General features: G+C 60.3%; 2 protein-coding genes, 2 non-coding genes and 2 pseudogenes across 4 annotated transcripts; 1 reads left to right on the top strand and 5 right to left on the bottom strand.

Annotated features, from left to right (window-relative positions):
- The first annotated feature begins 2,101 nt into the window (after positions 1–2,101).
- LOC126423202 (U2 spliceosomal RNA) lies at positions 2,102–2,300 on the top strand. Its single transcript, XR_007576130.1, has one exon. It is a non-coding gene; the product is annotated as a U2 spliceosomal RNA (small nuclear RNA).
- A 957-nt stretch (positions 2,301–3,257) lies between these two features.
- LOC126478671 (uncharacterized) lies at positions 3,258–6,181 on the bottom strand. Its single transcript, XM_050103724.1, has 2 exons — positions 6,055–6,181; positions 3,258–5,887 (listed from the first exon to the last, which is right to left on the bottom strand). The coding sequence occupies exons 1-2, from the start codon at positions 6,179–6,181 to the stop codon at positions 3,258–3,260; spliced, it is 2,757 nt and encodes a 918-aa protein (XP_049959681.1).
- A 2,294-nt stretch (positions 6,182–8,475) lies between these two features.
- On the bottom strand, positions 8,476–8,556 carry LOC126424009 (U2 spliceosomal RNA; annotated as a pseudogene).
- A 1-nt stretch (position 8,557) lies between these two features.
- Positions 8,558–8,653, bottom strand: LOC126423755 (U2 spliceosomal RNA; annotated as a pseudogene).
- Positions 8,654–9,414: 761 nt separating this feature from the next.
- Positions 9,415–9,613, bottom strand: LOC126423268 (U2 spliceosomal RNA). Its single transcript, XR_007576135.1, has one exon. It is a non-coding gene; the product is annotated as a U2 spliceosomal RNA (small nuclear RNA).
- Positions 9,614–10,346: 733 nt separating this feature from the next.
- LOC126478515 (uncharacterized) lies at positions 10,347–13,082 on the bottom strand. Its single transcript, XM_050103711.1, has one exon. It carries the CDS (start codon positions 13,080–13,082, stop codon positions 10,347–10,349), a length of 2,736 nt encoding a protein of 911 aa, XP_049959668.1.
- Between the last annotated feature and the right edge of the window lie 406 nt (positions 13,083–13,488).

Below are 13,488 nucleotides of genomic sequence, written 5' to 3'. Positions count from 1 at the left end.
CAGCGTGCGTCCACCGAACAGCTGTACCTCGCGCTGGGAGAGGGAGGATGCGGCCTGACGCCGCTCGCGGACGCTGCGGACATCTCCACCATCGTCCATGGCTTCCGCATGCTGCACTGCGACGACGCCACCGTCCGCGACATCGCCTGGGCCACACTAACTACGGCCGCGCGCCGCCGACTGGGGAGGGAGCCGAGTCGTTCCGACTTGGCCACCTACCTTAGCGGCAGCACTGAGGGTGACCTCGCACGCGACGGAGGTGACATCCAGTCACTGTGGACGCGCGTCAGGAACGCCACAAGGCGCCTAGCGCCGCGTGGCGTCACCTGGCGCTGGAGTGAGCTGCTTTCTGAGTTGCAGGTGGAGGTCGGCGGCCGACCCGCCATCGCTGACGACGCGGAACACGGCGGCATCGGAGGGGTGACGCAGCCGGCCACGGAGGGGACGGCGCCTGGGACTACACGACACCTCGAAGATGGCGGCGATGGACCGCAGCACGATGATGACAGCGTGGGACGCACCGCCATCACTGGCGTCGAGCATGTCCGGGTGGGAGGGGGCGCCAAACGTCTTCTCTCGCGGACGCTCCGCGAGTGTCTGAGGCAGCGCCTGCGCCACATTCTACTCAGGAAACTGGACCAGGGGAAGGTGTTTGAGTGCACCAGGGAGTCCACAGCGTCCAACCACTTCATAGCGGGAGGCAAATACACCCGCTTCGCAGACTGGCGCTTTATCCATCGCGCCAGGCTCGGAGTCGTGCCTCTGAACGGTTGTCGCCGCTTTGATGGGCGGGCCAACAACAACAAAGCCTGCCGACGCTGTGGCCACAACAACGAGACGCTCCCGCACGTAATTAACGCGTGCATGGTGCACTCAGCAGCCCTGCAGTATCGCCACAACGCGGTCCTCAACCGCCTCGCGACAGCAGTCGCAGGGCGGCCAAGAAGAGGAAACACTGCTGTTCCTGACATCAGGATCAACCAAGCCGTCATAGGGGACAGCAGTGGGCTGCGTCCGGACCTCGTAATAACTGACGAGGTCGCGAAGACTGTAACCATCGTTGATGTGACAATCCCCTTCGAGAACAGGCGGATTGCGCTCGACAACGCTCGGCAACTGAAGAGGATAAAGTACGCCGACGTTGCGCGCGGATTAGCCGCTCGCGGCTATTCCGTCACTGTCGACGCCCTGGTTGTCGGCAGTCTGGGGGCGTGGGACCGCCAGAACGATGCAGTGCTTCGGCACCTAGGCATCGCTAGCCGCTACTGCCAACTGATGCGGCGGCTGATGGTGTCTGACACCATCAAGTGGTCCCGCGACATTTACGTGGAACACATTACTGGCCACCGCCAGTATGTGTCCCCCTAGACTGTGGCATGCTCTGACGTCAGGCTGCGAGACCTTCGAGACTGCAGTCGTCGGAGAACTTCGAGGTCGGTGCCTTCGTGACGTCGGCGTCGAGATTCTCCTCCACGACGCGGGACCGCGGCGCTACACCATCTTCGCGCCGCACTGCAGCAGTGCCGAGTCAGTAGCGGTGCGTGCGGTGCTGCCTGGTGCCCCTCCCTCCGTGGTGTCCGCCGAATATGGCCCCCACCTCGGTAGGCGCGGTGCTGGGCGGCGCCGAACGTGTGCCTACTGCCCGGCAGTCTCCAGCCAGCGTGGGAAGCAACGCCCTCCTGCCACGACACCCCGGTGACGTCTGCCGCAAGGCGGACAGAGGGGAGAAGTCCGGCTGTGTGTGACCCGCCTGCGTGCGTGGCACACCAGCCGCTGGCAGCCGTGCATGTGCAGTGTGCTGTCAGGGCATGGAGAAGAATGCAATAAATAAAATAGACCCTAAAACTAGGTCCAAACTTTCCCCAGTGTGAATTATCTAAGGCCGCGCCTATCGCGGAATTAACCTTAAGGTAATATACTTAAGCATCCGCACCTAGTGCGGTCTTCCAATATCTAAGTAGTGGGCTTAACCCACGAATTAGAATAAGATTCAACTATTTAAGTGCGGTTAGAACCGTTTACTATATATTTTATCTTAAAATTTTCATTAAATTTGTAATACTCGATTTATATAGAGTCATGAATATTCTTTCTTAAATTTATACTTCTTAAAACTGTAACTAAGAATTATCTCGGAAAATAAAAATCTGTTCTTATCAGCTTAATATCTGATACGTCCTGCATCGCAGGACCAGAATATTAAACTCATTTTTGGCTCATGACGGAGTGCTAGGGGCTTGCTCCACCTCTGTCGCGGGTTGGCCCGGCATTGCAGTACCGCCGGGATCGGCCCACCTAAAATTAATTAAAACATAGCCTGAAATGGGTTAACATTCTGCAGTTATCAGATATTCCGCTGGTAGCAAAACTTGTTGTAGTTGTCGATTTGCCCAGTAGTTAGCTGCGTACACACCACGATTTCTTGTAATTAATTTAACATTATCTTACGAAGTTTATTTATTTATAATAAGAACAGATTTTTATTTTCCGAGATAATTCTTAGTTACAGTTTTAAGAAGTATAAATTTAAGAAAAAATATATTCATGACTCTATACAATGCGAGTTTTACAAATTTGTTAAGTTTAGATAAAATAAAATTTAGAAAAACGGTTCTAACCGCACTTAAGTAATTGAACCTTATTCTAACTCGTGGGTTAAGCCCACTACTTAAATATTGGAGGGCCGCGTTAGGCGCGGATGCTTAAGTATATTACCTTAAGATTAATCCCGCGGTAGGCGCGGCCTTAGATAATTTCAGAACGGGGAAGGTTGGAGCTAGTTTAGGGACTATTTTGTTTATTACATTCTTCTCCATGCCCTGACAGCACACTGCACATGCACGGCTGCCAGCGGCTGGTGTGCCACGCACGCAGGCGGGTCACACACAGCCGGACTTCTCCCCTCTGTCCGCCTTGCGGCAGACGTCACCGGGGTGTCGTGGCAGGAGGGCGTTGCTTCCCACGCTGGCTGGAGACTGCCGGGCAGTAGGCACACGTTTGGCGCCGCCTAGCACCGCGCCAACCGAGGTGGGGGCCATATTCGGCGGACACCACGGAGGGAGGGGCACCAGGCAGCACCGCACGCACCGCTACTGACTCGGCACTGCTGCAGTGCGGCGCGAAGATGGTGTAGCGCCGCAGGTCCCGCGTCGTGGAGGAGAATCTCGACGCCGACGTCACGAAGGCACCGACCTCGAAGTTCTCCGACGACTGCAGTCTCGAGGGTCTCGCAGCCTGACGTCAGAGCATGCCACAGTCTAGGGGGACACATACTGGCGGTGGCCAGTAATGTGTTCCACGTAAATGTCGCGGGACCACTTGATGGTGTCAGACACCATCAGCCGCCGCATCAGTTGGCAGTAGCGGCTAGCGATGCCTAGGTGCCGAAGCACTGCATCGTTCTGGCGGTCCCACGCCCCCAGACTGCCAACAACCAGGGCGTCGACAGTGACGGAATAGCCGCGAGCGGCTAATCCGCGCGCAACGTCGGCGTACTTTATCCTCTTCAGTTGCCGAGCGTTGTCGAGCGCAATCCGCCTATTCTCGAAGGGGATTGTCACATCGACGATGGTCACAGTCTTAGCGGCCTCGTCAGTTATTACGAGGTCCGGACGCAGCCCACTGCTGTCCCCTATGACGGCTTGGTTGATCCTGATGTCAGGAACAGCAGCGTTTCCTCTCCTTGGCCGCCCAGCGACTGCTGTCGCGAGGCGGTTGAGGACCGCGTTGTGGCGATACTGCAGGGCTGCTGAGTGCACCATGCACGCGTTGATCACGTGCGGGAGCGTCTCGTTGTTGTGGCCACAGCGTCGGCAGGCTTTGTTGTTGTTTGCCCGCCCATCAAAGCGGCGACAACCGTTCAGAGGCACGACTCCGAGCCTGGCGCGATGGATAAAGCGCCAGTCTGCGAAGCGGGTGTATTTGCCTCCCGCTATGAAGTGGTTGGACGCTGTGGACTCCCTGGTACACTCGAACACCTTCCCCTGGTCAGGTTTCCTGAGTAGGAGGTTGCGCAGGCGCTGCCTCAGACACTCGCGGAGCGTCCGCGAGAGAAGACGTTTGGCGCCCCCTCCCACCCGGACATGCTCGACGCCAGTGTTGACGGTGCGTCCCACGCTGTCATCATCGTGTTGCGGTCCATCGCCGCCATCATCGAGGTGTCGTGTAGTCCCAGGCGCCGCCCCCTCCGTGGCCGGCTGCGTCACCCCTCCGATGCCGCCGTGTTCCGCGTCGTCAGCGATGGCGGGTTGGCCGCCGACCTCCACCTGCAACTCAGAAAGCAGCTCACTCCAGCGCCAGGTGACGCCACGCGGCGCTAGGCGCCTTGTGGCGTTCCTGACGCGCGTCCACAGTGACTGGATGTCACCTCCGTCACGTGCGAGGTCACCCTCAGTGCTGCCGCTAAGGTAGGTGGCCAAGTCGGAACGACTCGGCTCCCTCCCCAGTCGGCGGCGCGCGGCCGTAGTTAGTGTGGCCCAGGCGATGTCGCGGACGGTGGCGTCGTCGCAGTGCAGCATGCGGAAGCCGTGGACGATCGTCGAGATGTCCGCAGCGTCCGCGAGCGGCGTCAGGCCGCATCCTCCCTCTCCCAGCGCGAGGTACAGCTGTTCGGTGGACGCACGCTGTGGGAGGAACAGCCATGATTTGACAGCCGCTTTCACTGCCTTGTCGAGTGCAGACAGCGGCCCCTTGCGTACCGCTCCGCCCCGCATGACAAAGTCAAGCCTAGGGAGGAGAAAGACACGCACAGCGTCAATCTTCTGCCAGGGAGCCAGCAGGGAAGCGTCCAGGTGCTGCAAGTCGCGTCGAATTGCCGCGATCGCATCCGTTGGCGTCTGCGTGACTTTGTACCCGGTGGGAACGCCAAGATGGAGGTAGGCGTCACCCGCACCGAGCACGGCTGGTTCTCCCCCTTGCAGGGCGAATACCGAGCCTAGTGTCTGCCGACGGCGGATGTGAAGCGTGGCACACTTCGACGGCTTGAAGGTAAGCCCGGCCCACGTTGCCGCCTCGCCCACAACATTGAGGAGCGTCTGCATCGCCTCTGAATCCCGCGCCAGAAGCACGATATCGTCCGCATACGCCAGTGCACTCACACTGACGCCGCTAAGCGGAATACCACACTCATTTCTGAGTGAGGTTGCGGCGCGAAGTACCGGCTCGAGCGCGAGATTAAAGACGATGGGCGACAGTGGACAGCCCTGCTTGACCCCTGCCTGGATCTCTATCTCCTCCGTTAGTCCGTCAGATGTACGGACGCGGGTGGAGCAACCATCGTACATGTCGGCAATTAGATGGTGCAATTGCTCTGGTAGTCCCATCCTGCTCAGTACTCCAAGGAGGTGAGCGTGAGGCACTGAACCGAAAGCATTCGCCAGATCAAGCCAAGCAAAGCATGCTTGGCCTCCCCTGCGCCTTGCATCGTCAATTGCCGTCTGCACAATGAAGTTGTGCTCGTAGCAGCCTTCAAACGTGCGGAAGCCCTTCTGTTCTGGGGAGAGCAGGTTCAACCGCTCTGCCCAGAGAGAAGTGCGGTCCGCAACGATTGCAGCAAAGAGCTTAGAGATGGTAGAGCTCAATGCTAAAGGCCGCCAGTTTGTCACGTCCGAGACGTCCCCTTTCTTGTGGATGAGGACGGTAGTGGATATTTTCCACTGCACCGGAGTCTTCCGCTCATTCCAGCAGCGCGAGAAGATCTTAGCTAGCACGTGGCAGCCAGGATCCTCACGTCGCAGGTCCGAGTAGGTGACTCCGTCTGCCCCAGGAGCAGTATTGCTCGCCTTCTGGAGCCGCTGTTGCACCTCTGAAGGTGTGATCGGCAGCAGGACCTCCTCGCTGACATCAGGAGGCGTGGTGGCGGCAAAGTCCGGGACAGCAGCTGGTGCATCTGTAACGGAAAAGTCGGATTTAGAGTATATTACCTTAAAGTGCTCCGTGAGCACGTTGCCATCGATTTGGCAGTACGGCGACGTCTCGCCAAGGACGCGCTGCATCGCCTTGCGCCGGTCCGCGCGGTACAGCTTCTGAATCTCAGACGCTGCATTCGCGTCGTACCGACGCTCGGCGGCCGCCGCGCGCCGTGCGCCACGTCCACCGCGGCCGCGTGTAGGGGCAGGGGGAGGGGGATTGGCAGCAGCGTCGGCGCGGCCCTGGCCGCGGTGCGCTGCTGCTGGTGGCCCATCCTGTCGACCTCCGGCTGCCTGGCGTTGTGGCTTCGTCTCGGCGATCTCGGAGATGAAGTCCTCGACGGCCGCGACGAATGCGTCCCACGGTTGGTTGTGGACGCTCTCCAGGGCCGCCAGCCAGCGCCGCTGCCTCTCCGTTAGCCGAGCGTCGGCCGGGGGAGGGGGGGGCGGAGCTGCCTCAGTTGCGCCCTGTTCGGTGGGTACAGGGGGGCCTGTCAGGTCTGGTGTAGGACGGGAGCCTTGCGGCGGGAGGTTGGGACTGGGCCGGGTGTTACGGCGTCGGCGTCTCCTCTTCTTGCTGCCAGTTCTCGGGGACGCAGCTGCAGTCCCTCCGTTCACGTCGCGCCGCTCCGTCGTCTGCGTCGGTGGTGGTGCCGTGCTGCCATCTGGCGTGGGCCGCTCAGTGCTGCTATCGATCGCCGCGCTGGTGACAGGTGGCGCAGCGGTAGCAGCAGGGGCCGGTGTAGCTTGCGCCGGCCTGGCGCTCGGGTCGGGCGCACCGCGGCTGGTGTTCGCCGCGCCGCCAACAGATGGCCCGGCGGTCGCCAGCCGCCCGCCGCCGGCGCGAGAAACACGGGGTGTAGCTCGCGCCGGCTGACCGGACGCGCCGGCTCGCCCCGGGCCGCTGTTACGCGGACTGGGTGCCCGACGATCGCTACCAGATGGCGCAGTGGTCGTAGGGGTGGCCGGTGTAGCCCGCGCCGGCCGGGCGTCTCGAGGTGTAGCTCGCGAAGGCCTGGCGCTCGGGCCCAGCGCACGGCGGCTGTTGTTCGCCGCGCCGCCAACAGATGGCCCAGCGGTCGCCCGCGCCCTGCCGCCGGCGCGAGATACACGAGGTGTAGCTCGCGCCGGCCGCCCAGGCGCGTTGGCTCGCGTCGGGCCACTGTTACGCGGACTGGGCGGTATGATGCGCCGTCGGTCCGGGGGCGGTGGTCTGCGTCCTGCAGCACGGCGTCTGTCCCTCCGTGGGGTGACTACGTGCCACTCATGATCTGCAACAGGAGCTTTTGGGTTAATAGCACTCCCTGCCTGAGCGGAGACGGAGTGACGGGCGTCACTCGACGTAACCGCCGGCAGGGCAGAGGGAACGCGGCGCGTGTACGTCTGCGACCGCACAAGCACCACACCACCCGGTGCATCCGCCGGGCGCGCGGCCTTTGGTGCGTCAACCGGCGGCGCGGCTGCGCCGTGAATGACAACACCAACGGTCGCGGCGAGCGAGGCAGCCCGCCTGCCACTGTTCGCCCGCACCGCAGAGCCACCTGTTGGCGGCGTAGCGAATGCGGGCGGCAGTCCCAGGCCGGTACCCACGCTCCCGACAGATGGCGGGCGGGAGGCGCCTGCGGCAGCCGCACGACGTGGCCAGCGTACGCCACTGGGTGCAATGGCCGGCGCGGGCGGCGGCGAGCCGCGACCCATGCCGGACACAGCGCCTCTGGCCGGAGCGACGCGTTCGGCGGCAGGCGTCGGCAGCGTGCTGCCTCCACCTCCCGAACTTGCGCTCGGCACTCGTGGCGACGCGGTTGACGTCGCGGAGCGTGTCGGCAGGGGGATGCCAGACCTCCTCGGCGTGCGCACACAGAGTACACACGACGCGGGGGTGGCAACCACCGCCGTCCTGGGCGTCGCAGACGCCTGCACACTCACACAGGGTGAGGGCAAGGCAGCCTGTGAGCCCACCACGCTGCTGCGGGTCAGGACCGCCGCGTAAGTTAATCCTAAGTCCAGCCGGTCTGTCCTACTAGCTTCGGGGACCGGACTGGGCTGTGGCCATAGCCCCTCTCTATTATCTAAGGCTAGGCGGCCTATGGTACTAGCTTCCCGAGCCGCTTTCGCCTGTGGCTTGCGCCCAGCACTAACTAAGGACGAAGGGCCTGTCCTACTAGCTTCGGGGGCCCTCGCCTGTGACCTCCCGCCGGCTGACCTCTCTGGGTGCCCCAGAGAGCCAGACACGGCATCGTGTCCCATACTCACTATCCCCCGACTGGCAGCGCCGGGGGTTGCGGAATCTGCATTGCAGAGCCGCTGGTGTAGCCGCAGCGTCTTCAGCCGCGGGTCGCGTCGGCCGCAAAACTGACACTCGAAAACGGGAACCGTTTCCGGGTCGTGCAGCCTCCTGTAGTGGCGGAGAAGGGCCGAGTGGTCCTTGTACTCCCCAAAAGTTGGTCTCCCGGCAGCCTTGGTGACGAAGCAGATCCGGCAGCGGAAGACCTCCGCCGGCAGCGTCACCACAAGCTCCATTGTTCAGGTCGCGGACCTGAAACAGGAGAATAAAAGCGACCGCTTCCCGGTGCAGAAATCAGCCCATATCAGCCCATATTAAGCTGATAAGAACAGATACTACACTTTGATCTTAGCCAAAAGGCCGAGACTGATCTTAGCCAAAAGGCCGAGAAGGACGTATCAGATATTAAGCTGATAAGAACAGATACTACACTTTGATCTTAGCCAAAAGGCCGAGAAGCGATAAGGAAAAACCGCAAGTCGAAGGGCCTAAATGCTTGCAGCGTGTGCGCTCCACATGTGGGAGTGACACACGGTGGTACGGGCCGATATGGCAACAGGCGACCGTCGAAAACATCGCAAAAGCAAGTGCCGGAAGGAAGGAGAATTCGCGAGAGCACTCGTCAACAGCCCAGTACTACCCTCCATGGCGAACAGTAAACTGCGACTCCCATTTGAACGCCGCCGGCTGCCAGGGCAGTGGAGAAGCCGTGAGGCCGCCCCACAGCAGCGCCAGGCCGGCGCGAGCTACACCGGCGCGAGGCCGGCGCGAGCTACACCTAGCCGAGTGCTTACATCGTCCACCGCCTACTGCATACGTGTGTACACACGTATTCTGCGTGCGTGCGGCGGCGACGACGACGTTCGCGAGGAGCTAAGGATATAACTCCAAAAAATGTAATTAAAATTATCTGTGGCCGGACCATATGTGACGCCAACGAGGCATCCGAAGGCACTCTTCTGTGCCCATATAAATTACCAGCCTAGTGTAATGCGGCTGCAAGAGCGTTCCGGCTAACCGCAAAAAAAAAAAAAAAAAAAAAAAAAATAAAAAAAAAAAAAAAATAAATAAACTTCGTAAGATAATGTTAAATTAATTACAAGAAATCGAGGTGTGTAAGCAGCTAACTACTGGGCAAATCGACAACTACAACAAGTTTTGCTACCAGCGGAATATCTGATCACTGCAGAATATTAACCCATTTCAGGCTGTGTTTTAATTAATTTTAGGTGGGCCGATCCCGGCGGTACTGCAATGCCGGGCCAACCCGCGACAGAGGTGGAGCAAGCCCCTAGCACTCCGTCATGAGCCAAAAATGAGTTTAATATTCTGGTCCTGCGATGCAGGACGTATCAGATATTAAGCTGATAAGAACAGATTTTTATTTTCCGAGATAATTCTTAGTTACAGTTTTAAGAAGTATAAATTTAAGAAAGAATATTCATGACTCTATATAAATCGAGTATTACAAATTTAATGAAAATTTTAAGTTAAAATATATAGTAAACGGTTCTAACCGCACTTAAATAGTTGAATCTTATTCTAATTCGTGGGTTAAGCCCACTACTTAAATATTGGAAGACCGCGTTAGGCGCGGATGCTTAAGTATATTACCTTAAGATTAATTCCGCGATAGGCGCGGCCTTAGATAATTCACACTGGGGAAAGTTTGGACCTAGTTTTAGGGTCTATTTTATTTATTGCATTCTTCTCCATGCCCTGACAGCACACTGCACATGCACGGCTGCCAGCGGCTGGTGTGCCACGCACGCAGGCGGGTCACACACAGCCGGACTTCTCCCCTCTGTCCGCCTTGCGGCAGACGTCACCGGGGTGTCGTGGCAGGAGGGCGTTGCTTCCCACGCTGGCTGGAGACTGCCGGGCAGTAGGCACACGTTCGGCGCCGCCCAGCACCGCGCCAACCGAGGTGGGGGCCATATTCGGCGGACACCACGGAGGGAGGGGCACCAGGCAGCACCGCACGCACCGCTACTGACTCGGCACTGCTGCAGTGCGGCGCGAAGATGGTGTAGCGCCGCGGTCCCGCGTCGTGGAGGAGAATCTCGACGCCGACGTCACGAAGGCACCGACCTCGAAGTTCTCCGACGACTGCAGTCTCGAAGGTCTCGCAGCCTGACGTCAGAGCATGCCACAGTCTAGGGGGACACATACTGGCGGTGGCCAGTAATGTGTTCCACGTAAATGTCGCGGGACCACTTGATGGTGTCAGACACCATCAGCCGCCGCATCAGTTGGCAGTAGCGGCTAGCGATGCCTAGGTGCCGAAGCACTGCATCGTTCTGGCGGTCCCACGCCCCCAGACTGCCGACAACCAGGGCGTCGACAGTGACGGAATAGCCGCGAGCGGCTAATCCGCGCGCAACGTCGGCGTACTTTATCCTCTTCAGTTGCCGAGCGTTGTCGAGCGCAATCCGCCTGTTCTCGAAGGGGATTGTCACATCGACGATGGTTACAGTCTTCGCGACCTCGTCCGTTATTACGAGGTCCGGACGCAGCCCACTGCTGTCCCCTATGACGGCTTGGTTGATCCTGATGTCAGGAACAGCAGTGTTTCCTCTTCTTGGCCGCCCTGCGACTGCTGTCGCGAGGCGGTTGAGGACCGCGTTGTGGCGATACTGCAGGGCTGCTGAGTGCACCATGCACGCGTTAATTACGTGCGGGAGCGTCTCGTTGTTGTGGCCACAGCGTCGGCAGGCTTTGTTGTTGTTGGCCCGCCCATCAAAGCGGCGACAACCGTTCAGAGGCACGACTCCGAGCCTGGCGCGATGGATAAAGCGCCAGTCTGCGAAGCGGGTGTATTTGCCTCCCGCTATGAAGTGGTTGGACGCTGTGGATTCCCTGGTGCACTCGAACACCTTCCCCTGGTCCGGTTTCCTGAGTAGGATGTGGCGCAGGCGCTGCCTCAGACACTCGCGGAGCGTCCGCGAGAGAAGACGTTTGGCGCCCCCTCCCACCCGGACATGCTCGACGCCAGTGTTGGCGGTGCGTCCCACGCTGTCATCATCGTGCTGCGGTCCATCGCCGCCATCTTCGAGGTGTCGTGTAGTCCCAGGCGCCGCCCCCTCCGTGGCCGGCTGCGTCACCCCTCCGATGCCGCCGTGTTCCGCGTCGTCAGCGATGGCGGGTCGGCCGCCGACCTCCACCTGCAACTCAGAAAGCAGCTCACTCCAGCGCCAGGTGACGCCACGCGGCGCTAGGCGCCTTGTGGCGTTCCTGACGCGCGTCCACAGTGACTGGATGTCACCTCCGTCGCGTGCGAGGTCACCCTCAGTGCTGCCGCTAAGGTAGGTGGCCAAGTCGGAACGACTCGGCTCCCTCCCCAGTCGGCGGCGCGCGGCCGTAGTTAGAGTGGCCCAGGCGATGTCGCGGACGGTGGCGTCGTCGCAGTGCAGCATGCGGAAGCCGTGGACGATGGTGGAGATGTCCGCAGCGTCCGCGAGCGGCGTCAGGCCGCATCCTCCCTCTCCCAGCGCGAGGTACAGCTGTTCGGTGGACGCACGCTGTGGGAGGAACAGCCATGATTTGACAGCCGCTTTCACTGCCTTGTCGAGTGCAGATAGCGGCCCCTTGCGTACCGCTCCGCCCCGCATGACAAAGTCAAGCCTAGGGAGGAGAAAGACACGCACAGCGTCAATCTTCTGCCAGGGAGCCAGCAGGGAAGCGTCCAGGTGCTGCAAGTCGCGTCGAATTGCCGCGATCGCATCCGTTGGCGTCTGCGTGACTTTGTACCCGGTGGGAACGCCAAGATGGAGGTAGGCGTCACCCGCACCGAGCACGGCTGGTTCTCCCCCTTGCAGGGCGAATACCGAGCCTAGTGTCTGCCGACGGCGGATGTGAAGCGTGGCACACTTCGACGGCTTGAAGGTAAGCCCGGCCCACGTCGCCGCCTCACCCACAACATTGAGGAGCGTCTGCATCGCCTCTGAATCCCGCGCCAGAAGCACGATATCGTCCGCATACGCCAGTGCACTCACACTGACGCCGCTAAGCGGAATACCACACTCATTTCTGAGTGAGGTTGCGGCGCGAAGTACCGGCTCGAGCGCGAGATTAAAGACGATGGGCGACAGTGGACAGCCCTGCTTGACCCCCGCCTGGATCTCTATCTCCTCCGTTAGTCCGTCAGATGTACGGACGCGGGTGGAGCAACCATCGTACATGTCGGCAATTAGACGGTGCAATTGCTCTGGTAGTCCCATCCTGCTCAGTACTCCAAGGAGGTGAGCGTGAGGCACTGAGCCGAAAGCATTCGCCAGATCAAGCCAAGCAAAGCATGCTTGGCCTCCCCTGCGCCTTGCATCGTCAATTGCCGTCTGCACAATGAAGTTGTGCTCGTAGCAGCCTTCAAACGTGCGGAAGCCCTTCTGTTCCGGGGAGAGCAGGTTCAACCGCTCTGCCCAGAGAGAAGTGCGGTCCGCAACGATTGCAGCAAAGAGCTTAGAGATGGTAGAGCTCAATGCTAAAGGCCGCCAGTTTGTCACGTCCGAGACGTCCCCTTTCTTGTGGATGAGGACGGTAGTGGATATTTTCCACTGCACCGGAGTCTTCCGCTCTTTCCAGCAGCGCGAGAAGATCTTAGCTAGCACGTGGCAGCCAGGATCCTCACGTCGCAAGTCCGAGTAGGTGACTCCGTCTGCCCCAGGAGCAGTATTGCTCGCCTTCTGGAGCCGCTGTTGCACCTCTGAAGGTGTGATCGGCAGCAGGACCTCCTCGCTGACATCAGGAGGCGTGGTGGCGGCAAAGTCCGGGACAGCAGCTGGTGCATCTGTAACGGAAAAGTCGGATTTAGAGTATATTACCTTAAAGTGCTCCGTGAGCACGTTGCCATCGATTTGGCAGTACGGCGACGTCTCGCCAAGGACGCGCTGCATCGCCTTGCGCCGGTCCGCGCGGTACAGCTTCTGAATCTCAGACGCTGCATTCGCGTCGTACCGACGCTCGGCGGCCGCCGCGCGCCGTGCGCCACGTCCACCGCGCCGCCCACCGCGGCCGCGTGTTGGGGCAGGGGGAGGGGGATTGGCAGCAGCGTCGGCGCGGCCCTGGCCGCGGTGCGCTGCTGCTGGTGGCCCATCCTGTCGACCTCCGGCTGCCTGGCGTTGTGGCTTCGTCTCGGCGATCTCGGCGATGAAATCCTCGACGGCCGCGACGAATGCGTCCCACGGTTGGTTGTGGACGCTCTCCAGGGCCGCCAGCCAGCGCCGCTGCCTCTCCGTTAGCCGAGCGTCGGCCGGGGGAGGGGGGGGCGGAGCTGCCTCAGTTGCGCCCTGTTCGGAGGGT

Source organism: Schistocerca serialis, chromosome 1, assembly GCF_023864345.2.
Source record: "Schistocerca serialis cubense isolate TAMUIC-IGC-003099 chromosome 1, iqSchSeri2.2, whole genome shotgun sequence".
NCBI lineage: Eukaryota > Metazoa > Arthropoda > Insecta > Orthoptera > Acrididae > Schistocerca > Schistocerca serialis.
This window is presented reverse-complemented; position numbering and strand designations above follow the sequence as displayed.

What these genes read in the sequence shown, in the direction of transcription:
- LOC126478671 (XM_050103724.1), bottom strand. Translation starts at nt 6,181, where the DNA reads ATGGGCCACCAGCAGCAGCGCACCGCGGCCAGGGCCGCGCCGACGCTG. An exon ending in GCGGCGGCCGCCGAGCGTCG is followed by an intron (nt 5,888 to 6,054) that starts GTACGACGCGAA and finishes TTTCCGTTACAG; the next exon opens with ATGCACCAGCTGCTGTCCCG.
- LOC126478515 (XM_050103711.1), bottom strand. Translation starts at nt 13,082, where the DNA reads ATGCAGCGCGTCCTTGGCGAGACGTCGCCGTACTGCCAAATCGATGGC.